The following is a 22,767-nucleotide window of genomic DNA, read 5'->3' as shown; positions in this document are numbered from 1 at the left end:
GTTTTTGTTGCTGATGTGGTTGTTGCTGTATTCGCATGCCTCCTCCCACAGCGGCGACGTGTGGGGGACGACGATGCATTCTTTAGATTCCTTATCCGCTTCCAATTGGAGTTTAATTAATCTTATTCACTCATTCTGTTGCAAAACAACGCTGTGATTAAGGGGATCTCCTTTATGCAATTCTAATGCGGCGTTTCCGCGCGCGGGACGACGTTGCTGCAGACACGTTCCTTTAGCGCTATTATTGTGCGGTGGAAATAAAAAGATGCTTTGAAGAAAATGGTGAGCTGCCTTGAAAGGACAAGGCAAGGACATTGGAGTGTTGTAATACAGTGTATAGTTTGCGCGTGTATCGCGCGATTAAAACGGACCTTTTAAAGTACGCTCTCGTGGGCCAGGATACGTCCTGTGTTTGTGTGCAAGCAATTAAGATGAGTCGTATGACCAACACGCTTTAGCCTTTAACGTCTTCACACACCTTCTAATTGGATTCCATTTATCAATCTTGCTCAGTGCAAAATCGTACGGGGCGATTGGGCGTCCAACCAATTACGAAATTGGATATCGAATCGCACTTGGTGCCTCATACACTCTCACATCCCCAGGAGGATGTATTTGGCTTTTTTCACAGTTTTCTGAATTGGTGCTATAGAGATGGGTTTGGCAAAAGGGAACGAATCGTGTGTTGAATTTGCGCCAAAGTGTATAAGGTCTGTGGTGAGGACAGATGCATATGTAAATTGACAATTTCCTATGAGACGTACAGCAGTACGCGACTGGACTGATGAATGAAGTACGGGAGACCACGAACATGCACATACATTAGAGCAATGATTTTTTAATTTTATTTCAGGAAGCTATAGTGGCTGCATAAATATAGCATTTTGCAAGCCATTCTCGGTTACGAGTTGAACATTTTTCTAATACTAGAGCCTAGAACAAGTTGCTGCTGCGTGCGTGCGGCTGTATATTGGTAGGTGTAGGCGGACTTTCCTTTTGAGTGTGGAATACCTTTGCCACCGGGGACATATAGTTGGCGGCGTGACGTGAGCACATTGCCTGCCTGACTAGTGACGAGGTCCGACCGTGGCATTCATACGGAATGGCGAATGAATGGTCAAACGAGTTATGAATGAATACGGTGGCGTCAGGGGCTTTTTTATGGTATCTTGTAGCGCTAGCGTTACAACATCCTATATACTTGACTGCCGGCTAAGCTTCGCATAGTCACACACACACACAAGCGAGCGGAAAGTGCGCGTGTCAAAAGCCTTCACAACGCGACTGTAGCTAAAACTGAGGTCGGTCGGATTCGCAATGATGATGATGGGTTTGGCACCGTACCGGTACTTGGGAAGTTGTTTTGTACGCACTGGAGTAAGTACGTGTAAGGGATGGGAGTTTTCTTTTTCTCTCGTTCCTGCTGGTCGCTCAAAGTCACATGTTTTATTGCCTTACTAACTGCGCGTGGAAGAGAAAGTTCGTAAAATTTGCACTTTGACGGTTATTCTATTACGGAGAAAGTTTGGAGCATTTATGAGAATAGTAAAATCAAAACATGGTAATCGAAAGTTGATCTTAACTTGATTGTATATGATATATGAGTGCATAGCCGACACCGAACTACCGCTGCGGATGTGATTTATATTTAAATTCACAAGAATTTCATTGCGGCTATTATCATGCTAGTCCTTGTCCACGAGATTTGTACTGTTTCTTGAAATTGCTGTACACTGTCGTTTAAAGTACATTGCATTTTTCAAGTGTTATTGAGTGCATCTGGCTTGTATTAGCTACGGTCTAATCAAAGCATAAAAGTATTATGCCTCTTGCTACAGTTTGACATTAATGTGTTTCACTATTTTACCTTCCTACAGTGTATCGTCATCAGTGGTGAGAGTGGTTCCGGCAAAACCGAAAGCACCAACTTCCTGCTCCACCATCTGACGGCCCTCTCGCAGAAAGGTGCCCATGGGTCCGGCGTAGAGCAGACCATCCTCAGTGCCGGACCCGTTCTGGAAGCGTTTGGCAATGCGAAAACGGCGCACAACAACAACAGCAGCCGTTTCGGCAAGTTCATCCAGGTAAACTACCGCGAGAATGGTATGGTGCAGGGCGCTGTGGTACAGAAGTATCTGCTCGAGAAGAGCCGAATCGTCTCACAAGGACACTACGAGCGCAACTACCACGTGTTTTACTATCTACTGTCGGGCGCAACCGATGCGGAGCGGGACGCACTGCATCTGCTGCCAGCGGAAAAGTACCACTACCTGAACGCAAAGAATCTCACGCTGGAAAACTGTGACGAAAAGTACGAGTTCTCACGCCTGAAGCAGAGTATGGAGATGGTTGGCTTTTCGGCGGAGAAGCAGCGGCGCCTGTTCAACGTCCTGTCGGCCGTGCTGCTGCTCGGTAACGTCGAGTTCTTCCCGAAAAAATCCACCTACCACCACGACGAGAGTGTGCAGGTACGAAATCCGGACGTGGTGGGACTAATATCGGAGCTGCTGCGCGTTAAGCAGGAGACACTGATGTCGGCGCTCACGTCCAAGCGCGTGAAGGCCAGCGGCGAGACGCTGATCATGCAGTACAAGCTGCCGGAAGCGATTGCGGCCCGGGACGCGCTAGCGAAGTGCCTTTACGGGGCGCTGTTCGATTGGATTGTGCTGCAGGTGAACCATGCGCTGCTGAACAAGGACCAGGTCCTGCATACGGGACACTCGATCGGCGTGCTGGACATATTCGGCTTCGAGGATTTTGGGCCACAGAACAGCTTCGAGCAGCTGTGTATTAACTATGCGAACGAGCATTTACAGTATTACTTCAATCTGGTAGGCGCACAATCGGCATTCGCGGTCCGGCCTACACAGTCTCCCTAATGTTCCTCCGTTTTCTTCCGTTTCTTTTTCTTCCCAGCACGTGTTCAAATACGAACAAAAAGAATACAAACGCGAGGGAATTAAATGGACTGATATAGAATTTCTAGACAATTACGGTTGCTTGCAGCTGTTTGAATCGAAACCTTCCGGTTTGTTGTGTATACTGGACGATCTGTGCAAGTAAGTATGATTTGATGGTGGATGGATGGCCGCAAGCCCGAACAGTCAGACTTTAATTAATCCATTTTGTTTGCTTTTAGTTTTCCCGGTGCCACGAACGAAACGTTGCTGCAAAAGTTCAACAGTGTTCACAAGGATAACGCATTTTACGAAAAGCCACAGCGCAAAGAAAACGCATTTATTATAAAGCATTACGCGGGCAAGGTGAAATATCAGGTACGAGTATAACCACAGCCCCAGTGCACCAGCATTTCGTGCCTCTCTTCCAACAAGCGGCAAGTGCATATCGATCTGATGCATATTTCTCTCGCCCGCAACTGTTTAGGTCGCCGAAATGCGTGAAAAGAATCTCGATCTAATGCGGCAGGATATTGTGAGCGTGTTGAAAAACTCGAGCATGGCGTTTGTTCGCGAGCTGGTCGGAGCCGACCCGGTGGCCGTATTCAGGTGGGCCATTTTACGGGCCTTTTTTCGCGGCTATTTCGCATTCCGGTCGGCCGGTATTAAGCATCGCAAGGAGCGGGCTGACATGTCGTACAACAAGCTGGCCACCAAGACGCGGTACCGTGCGCCGAACGATAGTATCGTGAGGTAAGAGATGCAGTAGATTATACCTAATAGCGCGCTCTCAGGTGTTGAACAATGTACGGTGTTGTACGGTGATCGCTTTGTTTGTACAGTTAGTTGTACAGCTGTTGTAGTGTGGTGAAGGGAAATTCTTCCTCTTGGTTTTGGAGAAAATTTTACTAATTTCCAATTGCGATTCTGCGTTCGTGTATCGATCATATAATGCATTCTCTCTTCTTTTCTTCTTCTCTTTCTCTCTCTCTCTCTCTCTCTCTCTCTCTCTTTTTCTCTGTTTCATCCTCACTTGGTTCCTGTGGGGGTTTCCTTTACCTTTCCTTACCTTTTTTGGTATATTTTCATTTTTGGTACTTTTTTTTTGGTTATTTTGATTATCAACAACCTTTTTCCATTCCAAAATTGTTTGATTTATTCTGTTGAATTTTATTGCGTTCTGATACCACCCCACTCCTCCCTACTCATACTGGTTTCCGCTTTCCACAAAAAAATGTAACACTTCCCGCCATTGATGGCCCCACACAATTGTTTTTTTTTTCTGTTCTTCCTCGGTGGTGTGGTGGTGGTGTGTTGGTGCCTCTTTAGCCATCTCGTGACGGTCTCATCGGTGAATCTAACAATCAATCGAATTGCGTAAGTGGAACTCTTCTTCTCTACTACTTCTACAAGCCATTATACAAATTTTAGGGTTTGCTTAAAACAAAAACGAAAATCGTTACAATAATGGTTTTTAATCTATCTAACTGTGTTATTGTTGCATATCTGTTCGACGTGCTAATGTGTTACATGTTTCATTTATTGTTATTATCTGTCCGGTTATTATAAACTTTTAAATGTTTGTTTGTGTGTGTGTATTTACATTTGCTCCACTCTCGATCCTGGTTTGTTTCTGTCCTTGCGTCCCGTTGAAACAATTTCCCTGCACTTTTTGCTTAATACTCTTCAGTGTCGATTCTGTTGGTCGATTTCTAGTGCCTTTTACACATCCATTGCATCTCGTGGTTTATGTTTCATTTTCGTTCATAATTTTTGGTCTCATAAACGTGCGTTCTTTCGATTCACAAAACAATTACAATGAAGCTACAGCAATGCTCAATTTTGGTAATGTCTTTTGTTCCCATTCGTAACTTGTTGATCAATAGCTCCAAAAAACAATATCCAAAGGTTAATACAAAACTTTCCCATTGTTGTGTTCATATAGGAACACAGCCGTTGACGACGATTGAATGAAATGAAACTAAAACGTTACAGTAAATAATATTTTATTGATTAAAAAGGGCAGTAAATAATCGTTAGAGAATAGCGATGTTTCTTTAAAGCACAGCGATATTTTGCGTAACAATCCAAACTTCAAATACTTACTGATTATTTTAATACTCCTGTTCCGTGTTCCTGCAGGAAGCTTTTCTGTGCACGGCGTCCGGTACGGGATGCTGGTATGCTGGACCGGTACCGCAACTATTCGACAAAGTCGGCCACGGCCAAAGGGGGCCAGAGGGAGCGCCGCAAAAATTGGCCGTAAGCAATACGTTCGAGCACGCCGGAAGCAAATATGAACATGCACCAACCTTGCAATAGTGTTTGCTTGCGGGCGTACGAGCGAGCATTTTTGAATGAATTTTGATTTTTCGTCAGTTTTTTTGTTGTTGTGTGCTAATTGTTTGATGGGTACATTTTTGTTATCCAGTTCAGTATGTAACGCGACGTGCCGTGTTGCATCGATGAATAACCATAACCAAGCGCTACTTTTGCGTGTGCGTGTAGAAATGCGTGTAAAAATGTGTGTATCGCACTATAGTGCCAAAAGTGCGCTTTGTAATTTTGCTAACTGCCGCACAAAGGGGTTTGTTCTGAAGTGCGCGTGCTAATGAATGAATTAATGTTTGCATACATTTAAAAGTATAAAGGGTGGATGTCTACATCTTTAGATTTAGACGGTGTACTTTAGAAGTGTGTTTAGACAGCCGAATATAATAAAAATTGGGGCAAGTTTGTGTTTTTTATCATATCCATAAAACATAGTGCTGTCACTACTAAGTAAATTAATATTTCACTCGTATACTCAACGAACGTAAACGCTTCTTAAAACGCTTTGACAGCCGCTACTAACATTAAGCAGCACCGTATCATTTAGAACATTTTGTAACAATCTTTCGTCTGTACTTCTTTTGTACAATTTTGTGAGCGAATTTCATTTGTTTACGTTTATTTTTCCTTTCTTGATTTATTTTCATCCTATCAACCATGACCAACATTGTGTGTGAATGTCTTTCTCTCTGTGCCCGTCACTGTGTGTACTTGTATATGTGTGCGTATGCGTCCTGGTCTATCGTTATCGTGTGTGCCTCCTCTCATCAACCTCATCATCTCATCAATCTACCTGCGTGCGAATGAAACAAAACCACACACTCTGCATATCACACGTCGCGTCGGTTCAACTGGATACGAATTGCCGGAAGCAGCAAACGCATCAGTAACGCCATGAGCGATATTACATCGGGCCATAGTAACAATCAGGCCTGCTCGCCCAACAGCAATCTCGCCTACCACCGGCAGTCCCTTGGAAATGCTGGATATGGTGCGGCCGGCGCTGCTTCACCGGGCGCAACCGGTGGAACACCTCGCCGGTCGTGGTCGAGTTTTGCGTTCAACAACAAAAATTTTCCCGACGGCAAACTGAACTACGAGTGCAATCAACAGCAAGATCAAACGCCCCAGTACCACTCAAAACACCTACAATCGACGGCCTCTTCGTCATCGTCCATCTATGGCAGTGGTGGAGGTGGCAAATCATCGGCCAATGCAAATTCTTCCGCGAGCGGTGCTCCGAACAGCGGAGCAGTAACTGGTACTGGCAGTGGCAAAGGATACGGACTGGGATCGGCAGCGGCGCGTAATCGTTTCGAACGTTCCGGCCAGGACGTAATGGCCCGGGCATCTCAAATCGTAATGTAAGAGCTTAACAGACGCCTCGGCGCGCGCACTCATTCGCTCATTTCCTTTCTTATCCGATCCGTTGTGCATTCAAATTTCGATGTATCTTTACAGCGATCAACCTCTATGAATAGCATCACACTTTAAAGAAACCGTTCTCATTGGTCATTCTTTTTTACATTTAAATTCCTTTCCTTTTGTTCTGCTTTTGAAAAGTGTTACATGTCCATACAATATTACTTTATTTTGTTGCTTCAGTCCAAGCTTGCTTGTACCGTGCCCTCGAGCTAAATTGCTTTTTAATTGGATTTTTACTCGTAGTTTTATGAACTTGTGTGTACAATAATGTGTGTTTTTTATCTGGTGAATTCAAAATTGATAGATTAAAAATTCCAACCAACATAGCTATCGCTCCAATACTATTCCGGAGCGAGTGTTTTCTTTCTTCAGCCAACAATGCTTTCACTAAAATTGTTCTGCCCGCTGCAATATCATCTTATAATATCAGCATACTAATGGTTTGTTATCTTCACTCACTGTTACACATTACCAGGAAAAACAAATCCTTTCGTCCACGCGAGCGACCGAAAAAGGGACTAAAGAATCTTCAGTCGGTAAAAACGCTTTCAGCTGGCCAGAATCTGTCGAATCAAACCTCCGCTATCAAAACACGTAAACAGCCACTTACTGTGACCGCCCAGTTCCAGAACTCTCTGATCGCGTTGATGGAAACCTTAAATCAGGTAAGTTACATGGCGATCTACGAAGGCAACAAAGAACCAACGGCTTCTAACCATTGGGTACATTTTTTAGGCAAACCCATTCTTCATTCGATGTATCAAATCGAATCCGAATAAAATACCGAACCAGTTTGACGATGCCACCGTTACGCGACAGGTATGTAAGAGTATGTGAACTCACGGGGGTGTCTTAATGTGGTCCTTCAACTGTTCAATCATTGGGTGATAACAGGTTGTTCGAACTGTAAAGTAAAATTTATTACACTTACGTGTGACCGTGCGGATGTTGCATATGTATGGAATTAAATACCATAATATTTCACAGCCAGTCCCACAACCTTCAACAGGAAGGATGTACAGTGTATAGTTAACAGAGGAACAGTTAAGTCGCCTGACAAAAGTACACACAAAGACAATTTGTTTTTTCTCACGCTTATCCCACGTCGGTTACACAGCATATGGCGATTATCCTTCAAACTTAGCTTGGTGCACGTTGGGAAAGCGTACAGCATTATGGGTACGGCAAGGTAATGTGCGATGAATTTGCATATTTGCCAACAAACCAAACCATATGCGTAGCATTAAGGAGACATAATTTTGGCAATATGGATGGGTGACATTGAATCCTGGATTTCAAAGCAATACTGTGGAAGACACATTTTTTTGATGAGATATATGTTTAAAAAACGTTCCAGTGCCATTAAAAACCGATTAAATATTTAGATTGTTCAATTAATGGAATTCAAAGTCGCTAAGTTTCGGTCATGTTGTCACATAGAAGCAATCTTTGTCGGTCTTTAGTTAACGGTGACGACCGAAGTTCTTCGGTGACAGTTTTTCGGATGTTGTAAAATAAATCCATCCTTATCAAATGCATTGTGGATAACGCGTAGATCAAATATCTAGAGCATATATTTTATCCACCATTTCGTATTAAACAGTGTCTACATGTTTAGTTATTCCAGTAGAATTTGCGGAACGGAACCAAGCGATATCCAAGTATATCGCAAGCAATAATCAATGACAACGAACAATGAGCATTTATTTACGGGATCTTCAAGTGGTATTAATTGGAATCGTATACTCTTTCATGTTGCGTACCTTCACGCCTTTTCCAATCGGGATATGGTAGAATAAATCCAATAAAGCTTTGTGCGCTTTATGCTCAACCAAGTTTAGTTAATGTTAAACATACTTTACCGTATATGTTTTGTATGAAATGGTATGTGTACATATGTTCTATATTCCTTTTTCTCTCAAAAGAGTCTTAAAGGAGGTTTTACTACGAATCTTATCTTTGAATCTTGGTTCAATCGAGTAGCTGCATCGCAACCACTTAAACGGTACACATAAATGCATGAAATGGAGATAACGATGCTCCTTCTACCTATAAAGCTGTTTATCCCTGCTCAAACATGCAAACTCCTTTGAGGAGTGCAGGCTAATGGACACACCAATGTAACTGTACAGCACACATACAACATTGTGAGATGGTAGCAGTGTGATGGCAATTTTGGTGAGTCAACCGTGCCGGTCTTTCAGGCTGCTCGTTGTGGAATGTTACCTGCTTTCAACCATATACCTTCGTAACTGGTTTCGATCATACGATCATGTACCTCACAGTCTGCATTCTACCTTCGATGGGTAAGAACGTGTTATGCGAAACTGAAGTGAGAACGTTCTTAAAAAGATCGATGTTGAAAAAGTGGGAGTGAATCGCTTTTCCTTCAAAAGCTAATTAGTGAATCAATTTTATGCGACATAGATTATTGTTATTTTAAAACAGTTGTGATACAAATAGTGCTACGGACACGATGCGAATGTTTGGGAAAATTCTTCCCGTAAATGTGATCTCTTTACACTTTCTCGTCCCTATATCGTTCACGTTCGAGTAATGGTGAACGATGACAACCGAATTGATACGACTTTATCCGGATATCGGTGTTAGACTAGTGTTTTTAGTGCTTCTTTTCTGCATACACTGCCTTCTGTCTGCACTTCTGATGACGACCGGACTAGTACTGCGCCTAAAAATGACCATAACGGTTGCGGTGGTAAGTGCAGCACGGTGTTTTGTACACGTAAATGCATCCCTTTTGCAGTTAGACATCAAGTGACGCCCGGTTGTCCAGACGGGTAGACATGGTTTTGACCCGAAACAGCGTGCCGTAAGCAGAAAACCGGAAACAACACGAAACTTTCATTACGACGGGGGCTTTCATACCATAAATCCCATTAGCCGGCCAGACACGAAGGGCAGAAAGGGTATATTGCGAGTCCTGTGCTGGCCTTTTCGGTGTTGGGTTTCCGGTCATGAAGAAGAAACAAAATGCTTCCAACCGTCACTTTCATTGTGTGATGCATTTGCAAGAAGAATAAGATGCAAACGGTAACCAATGGTCCTGTGGCACCTGTAGCTCCTACTCAGGAATGATCGTATTAAGAACGATCTTATCAATGACAAGATGCAACTCTCTGTCAGTGTTGGACTGATGCTTCTTTTATGTGTCCTTTCCTTCCGTGTTCCTGTCCTCAGGATGCCATAAAGTAGTTTTTTGGGATATGTGAACGAAGTTGAGGCGAAGTTGAGGTAGATTTATTGCTAATTCCAGCGAGATTATACCGCTCGTGACGTAGCAGTGCATTGAATCTTTATTTTATTTGTAATAAAATCTAGATTATGCATATGGAAGTTTTATCTTCTAGTACTTTTCTTTTTGTTCTAATGCATTGTGTCACCAGTTCTGACATGTTGCGGAGTTTTATTTCTGCCGTTTATGACTTGTCGTCCGCATTCTTTTATATTTATGTTCCTAGGTTTGGTTTTGCGGAATGTGTGATGTGAATCTGGTAAAAAATTTGAACATTCCTGTAAAGTTTTTTGCTTCTGTTTGCACGAAGGGTGTTGTTACGTTTTTATCTTATCTTGTTTTTTATGGATTTGCTTTTGACTATTTCCGTAACATCAATACATTTATGTTCCGTCACAGGTGGGTAAAACAAACTGTAAGAAGGCAGCAATGGCAAAACACACATAGACCGACTCAGTTGGAGTTTTTCGTCATTTTTATGATTTTTGTTGTTGTTATATTATGCATACTACCAAGATAAGACTATCCGCAAGGAATGTTGTTTTATTGCAATTTGACAATGCACAGCAATAAAATGCTTCCGTTGAGCGCAACCTGTTGTTACTTTACGTTGTGTTATGTATCGATCCTATACTTAATATTGTTAATGATTTCCTTTTCTTTGAATAATACAGCTTCGCTACACGGGCATGCTGGAGACGGTCCGCATTCGTCGGGCTGGTTACAATGTACGTCTGACGTACGAAGAGTTCATTCAGCTGTACCGCATCCTGCTACCGAAGGGCTTGGTCAGCTCCCAGAAAGATGTGCGGGACTTCATGAGTACGATGGATCTGAACAAGCAGCACTACCAGCTCGGGCTGACCAAGATCTACATGCGCGAGTCGCAGAAGATGCGGCTGGACATCTCGCTGCACACAAAGATCATCGACAGCATTATCTGCATTCAGCGCTGGTTCCGGGCGATTTTGCAGCGGAAAAAGTACTGCCAGTACCGGAACGCGGCCTGCACTATCCAGTCCTACTGGCGCGACTATCTGCGCGAGAAGCAGGAGAAGTTTACGCGCAAAATACGCAACCACGCGGCTACGGTGATCCAGGCGACCTGGCGTGGCTACACGGTACGCAAGTGGTACAGCAAGCTAAAGACGGGCGTGCTGATCATTCAGGCGCGCATCCGTGGCAATCAGGCGCGATCGCGCTTCAAGGAGCTGTTGAGCAAAAAGTTGCAGCGAGAGCGGGCCAAGCTACGCTCCACGCAAAGCCTGCCCGTAGAGCGACCGATCGGAACGACGGCTGCTAGCGGATCGTACGGTGGAGGTGGAGGAGGAGCAGGAGGAGGAGGGTCTACGTATCCCGAGATTGTGCATGCGATCGAGCATCGGAAGAAGCCGATCCCGGCAGTGGGACGCAGCTTCGAGACGGCCATTGATATAGTGAACAAAAATCGGGCACTGTTCGCTGACGACAGCATGTCCGCGGACTTTATCGACGATGACGAGGACGAGGAGGAAGAGGAGGAGGAAGAGACCACGGGCAGCCGGCAGGCGACGATCACTGCGACATGCGGCGAGGAGGAGGAAGATGAGGAGGACGATGAGGAGGGTTACGAGGATCTTGGTTTGGTGGACGATCCGCAGTACATGGCGAATAACCGATCGGCCCTGATGCATCCCGTTAAGACGGCTGCCCCTGTCACAACGTCACCGACGGTAAATAGCGCACTATTAGATAGGAATGAAAAGTACATCAAAAGTCTGGTCATATCCGGTGGAGGAGGAGGAGGTGCCGCTGCTTCCTCTTCGCCGTCGGCAGGAGGCGGCGGTGGAGGGAACGCTTCCAGTGTCGGCAGCAGTGTAAGCGGCGCGTACCAGAAAGCGCCGCTGCAGCGCCAAGAGGACGTGCTGGACCGGCCGCTCCGGATGTACGACATCGAGCGGGCGAGCAAGAGCACGTTCGACGATACGGAGCTGGCCAAGTATCGGTACGAGCGGGGCGGCGGTGTGAGCAGTACGGTGAAGCTGCCGGTGCGACGCGTCGATTCGGGCCCGTCGTCGGTGGCAGGCAGCGGCACGGGCAGCGGTGGATCGACCATGGGTCGGCCAGGGATTCAGCGGTTTCGCTACGGTGATACAGCGTCGTACGGCGGCAGTGGCATGATTCGAAATCAGAACCACAGCAATAATAGTTATAGTAATAGTAATGTTGAAATCGTGTTTGTAAATACCGGACTAGATAGTGTCGGGGCGCCGGCAGGATCCGGTGGTACCGGTTCCCTTTCGTCGTCCCCGGCCGCCAGGAATCTCAATCGAAACAGCATTAGCAGCGGAACGCTTACCCAAACGCAAGTACCACCGTCGCTAGCGAGCAGTATGCGGCGGGACTCGTTGCCGCTGAGCCATCACCTGGGCACGCGCACGCCGGGAGACGAAATTAACTCCAACTATCATATGCATCAGCAACAGCAGCAGCAACAGCTGCAGCAACAACATCAGCAGCAGCAGCAGCAGCAACAGCAGCAGCAGCAACAGCAGCAGCATCAACATCAACAGCAGCCGCTATCGCCATCTTCCTCTTCCGTCGCTTCGCACCACCAGCAGAGTCAAACAGGCTCCCCAATTTCCCACTCGCCTCAGTCGCTGTCGTTGGTCGGCTCGGCAGGTCACATCGGAAACTATCAGAATCTGCAGTTCCCGCCGACCTCCAACTACCACCAGCACCATCACCATCACCAGCAGTCGGTGTACAACAATAATGCGCAGCCCGTCAGCACGGGTGCCAAAATGGTCACTTCGACTCCTTACGGCGCCGCCGGCAGCAACAGTTCGTACGCGACGGGAGCCTCGGCCTCCGCCAGCAGCCAGCGCGTATCGGCAGCCTATCCGGACGATTTCGCACAAAACTATTACACCACGACGACCACGACACCGAAGGGTAAGGCGGCCGCACTGCTCGGCACGGCCAAATCGGAGGACAGCGCGGTAACGAACGCTGGCCTCGGCCAGTCGAAGTATCCGCTGGATCGAGCGACGCTCGCCAAAGCGGATAGCAGCGATATGGTGCTGTCGGCTGGCAACAAATCAGCGATCAATCAAGGCGCCGGCAACGCTAGCGGCAGGCGCATCAAGTCGACGAATCTCAGTGAGGAGCAGCTGGTCGGTAGCTCGGGTTCCGCCGTCAGCTACCATCCCGGCACGGGGCTGACACGGCGCGGTCCCGTCGGCACGAGTGCGAGCGGCGGTAGTGGCAACACGAGCAGTACCGGTGTCGCCGGCGATACGCTCAAGCGCCGCAACTCGGACCCGACCAACAAAATTCCGCTGCTGGAGGTGAACCGGGGCAACGACATGTACCAGTCGAGCACGCGCATCAACATCGCCGGCCACCAGTTCCGGAAGGTGCAGCGTATCAACAAGGCGGAACGGTGCGCCTGCTGCCAGGAGATTGATTCGTTCGTGAACGAAGGCTACCGGTGTCTCGACTGCAAGGTGCTGGTGCACACCAAGTGCATTCAGAACGGGGGCATCAAATCGCTGCAGTGTGCGGTGGCCAAGCGCTCGAAGCGCATTCGCACGGGCGGTGCCGGTGGCGGCAGCGGCGGGCTCGGCGGGTCGTCGAGCAAGCACGATAAGCATCACCCGATCGGGGGCGGCAGCGCCAGCGGTCAGAAGATTTCGTCCACGCGCGAATACACCGACTCGACCGACAAGATTATCAGCGATGCCAAAGAGCTGCAGCTAATGCAGGACTTCATCACGCAGAAGATCTGCAAGATGGAGAGCGACTGCGAGAAACCGTCGGAGGTGGACCGGGTGTTCAAGCAGGCGTTGCGCGAGTTCAAGGACAACCTGGTCGCCCAGTACAGTGTGGCGCATCGGCAGAACTCGGACGTGCTGAACATCAAGTACCGGGATCTGATCGCCAACTTTGAGCAGGTGATCGAGACGACGTCCGGCCGCAAGAACGACTTTCCGCTGACGATGGGCGTGAACGCGTTCCGCGGGTTTATGAACGAGTTTATGAACTCGCGCGAAACGGAAAAACCGAAAACGAAGCGAAAAAAGGATAAGAAGCGAAAACACGACGATCATACCACGTTCAACGGTAAGTTCCGCTCCATGCTGACGCGCGTTGGAGCTAGTTTTGCGTAAGAGAAGATCATGGAAACACTAATTGGACCCTTTTTTACACCAACACACAACACCTTACAGGACATACATTCCAGTTAACGATACTCAACATTGCGACGGCATGTGAAATTTGCCAACAGTTTCTCCTGTGGCCAATTGAGCGAGGACTGGTAAGTGGCCAAGGAAAGCCATCGGCTGGTCTTTTTCTTTTTGCTAACGCGATCCTCTTTTCTTTCTCCTTCTTATGCCGCAGGTGTGCCAAAATTGCAAACTTACCTGCCACAAAAAGTGCTACCAAAAGTCGGCATCCTGCAACAAGATCGCCAACGCGGACCCGAACTCGCTGCTGGGCGCCGGTGGCAGTGGTTCGGCCGTGGTGGCCGGCGGCTGCGGCCCGGACGGTCAACCGCTGTACGGTGGTGGCATACCGACGAAGCTGTTCGGTGTACCGCTGACGGCGCTCTGTGGCAACAGCAGCGACGGGGTGAAGATACCGGCCCAGATCAACAAGCTGATCATGATGATCGAAATGCACGGTCTGTACTCGGAGGGCATCTACCGGAAGAGCGGCGTCAGCTCGAAGATCAAGGACCTGAAGGCGAAGATGGACCGGGCAGTGACGAGCGCCGATGGCGGCGGCGGCGAGATGGACTTCGAGTCGTACAACGTGCACGTGCTGACGAACGTGCTGAAGTCGTTCCTGCGCGAGATGCCCGAACCGCTGCTGACGTTCGATCGGTATGACGATTTTCTGCGTGCCGCCGATCTGTCCGACGGTAGCGATCGCGTCCAGACGCTGCTGTCGCTGGTGAAGAAAATACCGCCCGCCCATCACTGTCTGTTCGAGCGGTTAATCTTTCACCTGGCGCTGGTGGCGAAGCTGGAACAGTACAACCGCATGTCGGCCAGCTCGCTGGCGATCGTGTTTGCGCCGTGCGTGCTGCGCACGAACCGGTACGTGCCGGCGCAGGACAGCCTGAACGACATCGGACGCCAGACGAAGTGCATGGAAACGCTCATCACGCAGAAGATGCTGAACGTGAAGAGCACGCTGGCGGACATCGACACGCTCGACACGGCGGCGCACACGGCGACGGCCCGGCTCAGCACGCTGCGCAGCAGCAAGGTGTTTACGCAGGAGGAGATGGCGAATGCGCGCGGCGGCAGTGGCATAGCGGTGGGCGGGCTGCTCGAAACCGAAACGGAGGAGATGCTGCTGGAGGGCCACATACAGGAGATCCGGAAGGAGAAGGCTCTGCTAACGTCAACGCTGCCGAGCTTGGCGCGCGCCAGCTCGGACGACGATCTGCTCTCGACCGATCTGGACGGCGAGGGCGGCAGCCTGGACGATCTAAGCAACAGCAAGGAGAAAGACCTGGACGTGAGCAGCAGCGGTGGTGGTGGTGGCGGCGGTGGAGGAGGAGGAGGAGGAAGTAGCAACATGATTAGTGACAGTGGCATCTCGATTCGCTACCAGGCACCCTCGGATCACGGAGGTAGTAGTAATATTAGTCTTAATAATGACGTCCCGATGGCTGTGAGTTATTCGTTACGTGATCAGAGTGGAGCGGGCGGTGCAGGTGGTGGTGGTGGTGGTGCCACCGCCGCCGGGATGGAGTACTTCCACAAGATGGGTCCTTCGTCCGGTGCGAGTCCGGCACCCGGCGTGAAGACGAAGTCCCTCTCCCACCAAACGCTGCTCGAGCGGGAAGCCTTCCTCCGGGGCAGCGGTTCCACCTCTGTCTCCTTGCCGCAGTCCCCGACGGCCGCAACATCGGTCACGGCGTCCTCCACCCCGTCGTCGTCGGCATCAGCCCCATCGATGATGAAGTCGCAGCAGCAGAATGGAAACGGCGCCAACGGTAGTACCGGTGGTGCCTCCGCGGGAGGCGCGAGCGCAGCTGGCAGCGGTACGGGCGGCGGTGGACCAGGAAGCGGTGGTTCGATAGCATCGACGGCCACCAACAGTGGGGCTGCCGGCAAGCGTGCCAGCGACATCAATCTGAGCCATTCGATGATAACGCTCGCGACGACGTCCCACAGCCTGGGCGGCAGTACGACGAGCAACAGCAGCAGCAGCGGCGTCGGTGGTAGCTCCGGCAGTACCGGCAGCGGTAGCGACCTGCAGCGACAAAAGCCCATCAGCCGGAGCGTCTCCGGTGGTTACGAGGTGAGCCACCATGGCTCGACCGTGTCGGGCTCGGCGTCCGGTTCGACGCACGCATCGACCAACCACCGGATACTGATACAGGCGTCGTCAGCGCTACCGATCACGCCCGGTGCCACCATCGCTGCCTCCCCGTCCGGATCCGGCTCCGGTGCTACGTCCACGTCCGCCTCCAGTTCTTCCATCAACTCCGCGAACCTGCACGCGAAAGACAATAATGGGATGGGCAAGGACGGCCTGTCATCGAGCGGTGGCAGTTCCTCCACCACCACCACCACCACCAAATTGGTGTCTCGCCGGATGTCCGCCGGCACTAACAAACGGTCTGGCGGGGGTGCTGGTCCTTCCGGCGGTTCGAACAGTGCTGCCGGTGGACCAGGCCCGCCTGCCGGTGACGATGAACCGATCATGGTTTGAAATGCACAACGGAGGCGCCGCTTACACGGGTGGTGGGGAACGGTGGCGCAGCAGGAACGAACAGCAGCGCAGTGGTCCTCGACTTGCAGCATCATCCTGCACCTGGGTCGCCCGATAGGAGGCGAATCGATCGATACGATCGAAAACGTGGTGTCATACAGCAGCACAGCAGGACGACAGCGGTGAACACGGAGTCACAAACACACACACAACTCTACAAGCTTAAGTTACGATGCATTAATCTCCCTTTGCGACGGAAAAGCGAAAAAAAAAGCATATAGCAACCAGTACGCTCCAGCACTAAGTGTGTTGGTATGCGTTTTTGGAGGGTGATTCGCGCGCGCAATCACAGTCAGTCAGCGATGAAACAAGCGATGCGTGGTGCACCTGCGAACGAACCGTGCAACAGAAGCGCGACTGTGCGTTATTCGTGTTATATATTAATTAATTTATACCAATCGATTATATTAGCAGCAGTAGTTATAGCAACAGAAGTAGTAGTAGCAGCAGCAGCAGTAGCAGCAGCAGTACGCGAAACGAAACTGACAAACGGTGTGAATGAATGTGGATATGATAAACATTTGAATACTCCTAATGCGTGTTGCGCATTTATTTAATCCTGTTCATCAGCCACAACAACAAACTCCACTTTCTACGAACGGCGAAAAGAACGTTAGGATTATAACGTGAAGTAGAATAACAAGAAGAAGAGCATATATTCTCGCAATTAGTTTTTGTTTTGCTTCGTTTTTGTGTGGCAAGCTTTTTTGGTAGAGGATGTTTGGCAAAATTCGTAAAATCAACGGACCCGGAACTTGACAGCGAGAAGCAGAAAATTGTATTATGGAAACTAATTCAATTTTCATCATGACTAAATACACACACTCACACACACCCACACAACAGGGAAAACGCTGAAGGTTGAGTTGGTAACGAAGCAACAAAGCAAATGCAATAAGTCAAATTGTTTAGGGGAGAATGTGCTAGGAAACTATAGAAATACTAGAATGTTTAACAAACAACAACACTCATACACAAAAAATGCAGATCCTCATTTGCAACTTTGTGTGACTGTCTGTGAGTGTGTGTGTGTGTGCGTGTGCGTGTGTTGAAGTCATTTTCGGCCACTGATACAACAGTAGAATGTTTTCACACTCTACACGTGAATTGCTTTAACTTATCCTCCCGTTACAGCCTTTTGCTACACGGTGTGTATCGGTCCTCCTGCCGGTCATCTAACGAATGTGTGCATTCATTTTGGTGTGGCTTTCGAGTCACCAGAACAAATTTTACAACTTATCACTATAAATATGTACATTTAAAACGAATATTTTGTTTAGCAAGTACACACGCGTTACATGTGTTAGCAGCACATGCACAGAGGCGCAGAGATGGCCCCAAAGAGGGGGAGCGTGGGTCGTAGTTGCGAGTGCAGTAGTCCCGCAAAACTGCCCCCATCTCCACTCTTTAACTCTCACCCTTTTCCTCGTCTCCCTTCCCAGCACTCCTCTCTGCAACTTCTCGTCCCGCTTTTTTCCCCAGCGCTTCCACAAACCCCGACTCCTGGGGGTCGAAAAGAGATAGAAGAAACAATGGAATCTGTGAATAGTAGTAATAATGATAACGCTAAGGATAGTAACGCCCTTTTGGAGAGAGTGAATACGATGATTGCTCTACGGTTATAATGATATATTATTTTTCCTTGTTTTCTATTTCATCTACGTGAAACAACTGAAAAATCATCTAGTTAAAAGCAGAAACGGCCTGGGATTGGCAGGCGGGCTGAGCGATGAAAGATGGCGCACGCACAATAACATACGCTGTAATCGGTGAAATCTGTTCACGTTCATTTAGTGCACCTATTAGTGGTGTGCGTGTGAGTGGCCTTTATTGTAGTCGTAGCGGTGGAGAAAAGAAAATAACTGGTTAGAAATAAGGAACGGAAAGGAATCACCACACACATACTACTACACACTCTTATTTGCAACTTTTGCGAGAAAATCCACGAAAATTCTGTATGACTCGTCTCATGAAAATATGTATAGAGGAACGCGTTGAATGTGTGAACCGTTTTCCGAACGAACTGTCTGTCGGATCGGAGGAATTCGACAGCGGGCAAGAAAAGGGTGGGCCCGCACTAGAACCGAAATAAGAAGAAATTAAACAAATTATTCTGTTTTTTTTCGTTTTTTTTTTCGCTTTGCTTCTGTATCTTTATCCTTTTTATTATTTGTTTACTTTGAGAACTTAATCGTTGTTTCTTTATATTTGTCTGTTCTATTGTGTTGTTTTCATTGTGTTGATGCTTCTTTTCTGTAGATTTTTTTTCAATTTGCACTCTTAAAGGAAAGCATTGAAATGTTTTGTTTTTGTATTTTAAGTTCAAACAATTTTTCATTCGGGGCAAGTATAATTTAGTAATTACTAAGCTTTGTTTTAAATATTTTTATTTTTTTCTATTTGTAATATTTATTTTTGTTTATCATTCTTTTCTTTTATTATTTTCGCAGAATATTCAGAAGAAAAAAAACTGAACAATTTACAGCTATTTTCTAGCTATGCTGCGGATAATATGTTTTTCATTACCTTCCCGCCGTTTTCCACCGTTTGCATGGTGTAGCTACTGCTGCTACTGCTGTTGCTGCTTGACATCAAAATCCACGATCTCCCCCTTGATCCAGAATAGAAGAACAGCGAAATTGCGCTCGGGAAAAAAACATATAATGCAACAAGTACACCGAACTCGAAGGACACCGATAACACAAACACATCACTGCAAAAATGAGAAAGAGAGGATGAGAGGCAGGAAGGAGGAGGGAGAACGAAGACAGTGAGCTAAAAACGGAAGCTAAACATACCACCGTGAAACGATTTTGCTAGTAACCTATACCCCCTTGGCAAGGTTAGCTGCAGACAGCAGACCAAACATAGCGGAGAAAAATAATGAAACAGAAAGGGGAAAGTAGAGAAGGTGAATGTTATAATGAAGAAGAAAACATAAGAAAAGGCTGTATTGTGAAGATCCTAAAACTAAATGGTTCCAAATGTCTAACAAATGTAAAACAAAAACAAACAATTTTGTAATTAAGCTACACATATGTATAAGGAACTTGTATATCTCATAGAAAATATTACACCTATTTGTATCTAAACCCCAAGGCCAGCATGGAAGTATGGAACAAAGTAAGAGAGAGAGAGGAAGTAGTAAAAGAAATAGAACAAAAAAAGTAGGCAAAACATGCAGAAACCGTTTGTAAAGAAACAGATGGTAGTAAAACAAAGTCAAACATGCAACATTACCACCACCACACGTACATACACACGTAAAATAAAACGTAAAACAGGTGAGACTACAGAGCACACAGCGGGAGGAACAGGAACGTACGTTCACCCACCACACTCATCCGGAATGTTCGCAGTTGAGATACATGTTGTTAAATTGGACAACATTTGATCGCTGCTTATTGCTTGATTTATGTAAAAGTATTGCGCTTAATCAGATGCTTGGGTTTAGTTTTAAGTTATTACTGTTAGAGGAAGAAAAAAAAAGATCACAAGAGCAAAAACAACAAGATAGGAAATAGTTAGATTAATGACAAACACAAGCAAACGGAATGTTTTAAACAGGATAAGAGTAGAGAGCAATGGAAGAAAGAACAGAAAGTCAAATCAAACATCAAACCAACATCAATCAGTTGTGTACAATCAAAGCAAAATGACTTTACGCGTTTAATTTATGAAACGAAAGGCAGGACAACAATTTAACGAATCAAAACAATAAAAAGGTAGAAAGGAAGGCAATAGTCTAGCAAAACTAAATAGCCAATGAAATCATGTTGATTTAAACAACAGTACAGCTTTTGGTTATATATGTAAGGGGTTTAGGTTCATTTGCATTCGAGGGCAGGTTGATTAGAACAAACCAACCAACAAAACACCGATTTTCGTTAACATTTGAGGCCACCGTTAATTGTAGAAGTGGGGGAAAAGTGTAGCGTTAGTAGCGAGGCCAACATTTCCATTACCTCTCGACCGGTTGTTAGTAAAAGGTGGTTTTAATTCTCCGTGCCACCGACAGAAGGAAGAAGGCGTTAATCCGAAGCAATGCAGCAGTAGTCAAAGCGTAAGGAATGGCAAAGCAAAGTTAATAGGGAATGATTAAAGGATACGGTAGTCTATAACACCCTGGTGTTGTTAGGTTGTTATTATGTTATGGTTGAAAATAGTTTTAAAAAGACTGGTTTTGCTTCACCCAAGGTTGAAATGGAATGTTGAAGTTAATAATTACATACAAATGTATGGTTTTGCTACCCACCCATCCACACACATCTGTTTTACGTGGCCTGTTTTTTAGGGCACCGTTTGTTGGAACAAAAACCGACACTCCGGCAATCGGTTGGGACATAGACAAACCACACGCACCGTGTTTGAGTAACGGTGTATAGACTAGCGGGCATATAAGCAGAGAGAAAAGCACGAGTTAAGTTTAATACAAAGTAGTAAAAAAAGAAACAGGAAACAAACAGAAGGTCAAACATGTGCCGTGTCGCATTGTGTGATCAGCAACGTTATTGCAGGGAACGAAACATACAACAAACAAATGGGAGAAAGATGAAACAAATAGTACTGTGTCATATACATAACAGCGAAACAAGGAGAAAGAAAAAACACAAAGAACACAAAAACACATATGCAAAAATCTAGAAACAACACAAGCAAACAAAAAGTGGCAGAAAGGTAAACATATGCTTAGGGAGATGATGAAAAACAAAAGTAACAACACAATCAAAGTGGTTAACGAACATAAAAAAAAAACTGACGACTTAAGAACACAAAACAAACAAAGAAAGTGAAACGGCAACAACAATGGATAAACTTTGTAATTTATATAGAAGAAATAGAACAAACCGTTAGGGCAATCAGAACAACAGAATGATAATAGTGTTAGTGTGTAATAACTCCAGCGATAAGTTTCTGTCTCTCTCTCTCTCTCGGTGGTCGCAGGAAGGAGAGAACGTGACAAACCCGATATTGTTTTTTTGCATTTTTTTTTATTTTTGTCCAAAATTTTCAACTCTCTTTTTAACATATACAAATAAACGCTATATAAAATGTAATTTTTCCACGGCAAGCGTCACAACAAGAATCAAAACCGCAGAAGCTGATAAACAGGAAATTTAAATTGGATTAAAGCAAGAGCAAGAATTCACGGTGTATAAATCTGGATATGAAAAGAAGCAAACAAAAACCCAAAAACGATACAATGTGAGGTGTATAACGGTAAAAGGATGATGTAATGTAGTGTCGGGCGAGCGAAATGAATAGAAAGAAAGAAATTAAACCAATAGAAAGGGCAGGTGAAAGAGAAAAATATTTATATCAATGTTGAACATAAAGAAAACCAACACACTTAAAACAAATGTTTGCGAAACTTATAGCCAAATGGAACATTTAAACAATGGTGTAAAGAAAGAAGTTACAGATTATTTATCGAACAGAAACAAAAACAAAAAAACAAAAAGCAACAGATACAACATTGAAAGAGCACGAGTATAGAGATAATGCAACTACAGACAAATTGTAGAGAAGTAAAGAGATCGAAACGATCGCATGAAACTTCGTGCGAATACCAGCCAACAACAAACGCACACACACACGCGGCAAAGAAGGAAAAGATAAAACCTATTTAATATTATATATATACACTGAAAAAAACACACATATATATATATACACACACACATACTTATATAAAAATGCCACCCAGGGTGGTATTGAAACGAGCGAGCGAAATAAAACAGAACAGAACAGAAACAAAAAACAAAACACGACGCAGAGTGTGAGGAGTTGTGAGAATGAGCGATTTTCTTTTACTTCTTCCATTAGTCCGACACATCGTCGCCACATTATATCATCATCATGATTCTAGTTGTTTATTGTTTAAGAACCGTTGTTGTTTATGGGAAATATCGAAAAACCAAGGATGAAATTAATAAATAAAAGCAAACAAAACATCTGCAACGTGCTGTGTATTTTATTTCATTTGTTTAAACATCTATTTTCCACTGTTTTGTTGTTGTTTTTTTTTAAATTAAAATATCACAAAATATAAAACCCACGCTTCTGCAAAACGAAAGTGCGACAATC

At 46.1% G+C, this 22,767-nt stretch overlaps 1 protein-coding gene across 18 annotated transcripts in view; it reads left to right on the top strand.

Annotated features, from left to right (window-relative positions):
* The window catches only part of LOC120893875 (unconventional myosin-IXa-like), a 64,514-nt gene extending 41,880 nt beyond the window's left edge, over positions 1 to 22,634 (top strand). For 12 of the 18 annotated variants that reach the window (XM_040296054.1, XM_040296053.1, XM_040296049.1 and 9 more), the window contains 12 exons: positions 1,878 to 2,831; positions 2,917 to 3,059; positions 3,140 to 3,275; positions 3,385 to 3,650; positions 4,227 to 4,274; positions 5,040 to 5,159; positions 6,104 to 6,592; positions 7,129 to 7,318; positions 7,389 to 7,472; positions 10,581 to 14,010; positions 14,118 to 14,206; positions 14,290 to 22,634. In XM_040296054.1, the coding sequence (XP_040151988.1) occupies positions 1,878 to 2,831; positions 2,917 to 3,059; positions 3,140 to 3,275; positions 3,385 to 3,650; positions 4,227 to 4,274; positions 5,040 to 5,159; positions 6,104 to 6,592; positions 7,129 to 7,318; positions 7,389 to 7,472; positions 10,581 to 14,010; positions 14,118 to 14,206; positions 14,290 to 16,620 (8,280 nt within the window). In that variant the 3' untranslated portion in view covers positions 16,621 to 22,634. The remainder of the gene's footprint in view (positions 1 to 1,877; positions 2,832 to 2,916; positions 3,060 to 3,139; positions 3,276 to 3,384; positions 3,651 to 4,226; positions 4,275 to 5,039; positions 5,160 to 6,103; positions 6,593 to 7,128; positions 7,319 to 7,388; positions 7,473 to 10,580; positions 14,011 to 14,117; positions 14,207 to 14,289) is intronic. The other 6 variants (XM_040296045.1, XM_040296043.1, XM_040296056.1 and 3 more) reach the window with 6 other exon arrangements.
* The last annotated feature ends 133 nt before the right edge of the window (positions 22,635 to 22,767 follow it).

The sequence above is a fragment of the Anopheles arabiensis genome, chromosome 2, assembly GCF_016920715.1.
Source record: "Anopheles arabiensis isolate DONGOLA chromosome 2, AaraD3, whole genome shotgun sequence".
NCBI lineage: Eukaryota > Metazoa > Arthropoda > Insecta > Diptera > Culicidae > Anopheles > Anopheles arabiensis.
This window is presented reverse-complemented; position numbering and strand designations above follow the sequence as displayed.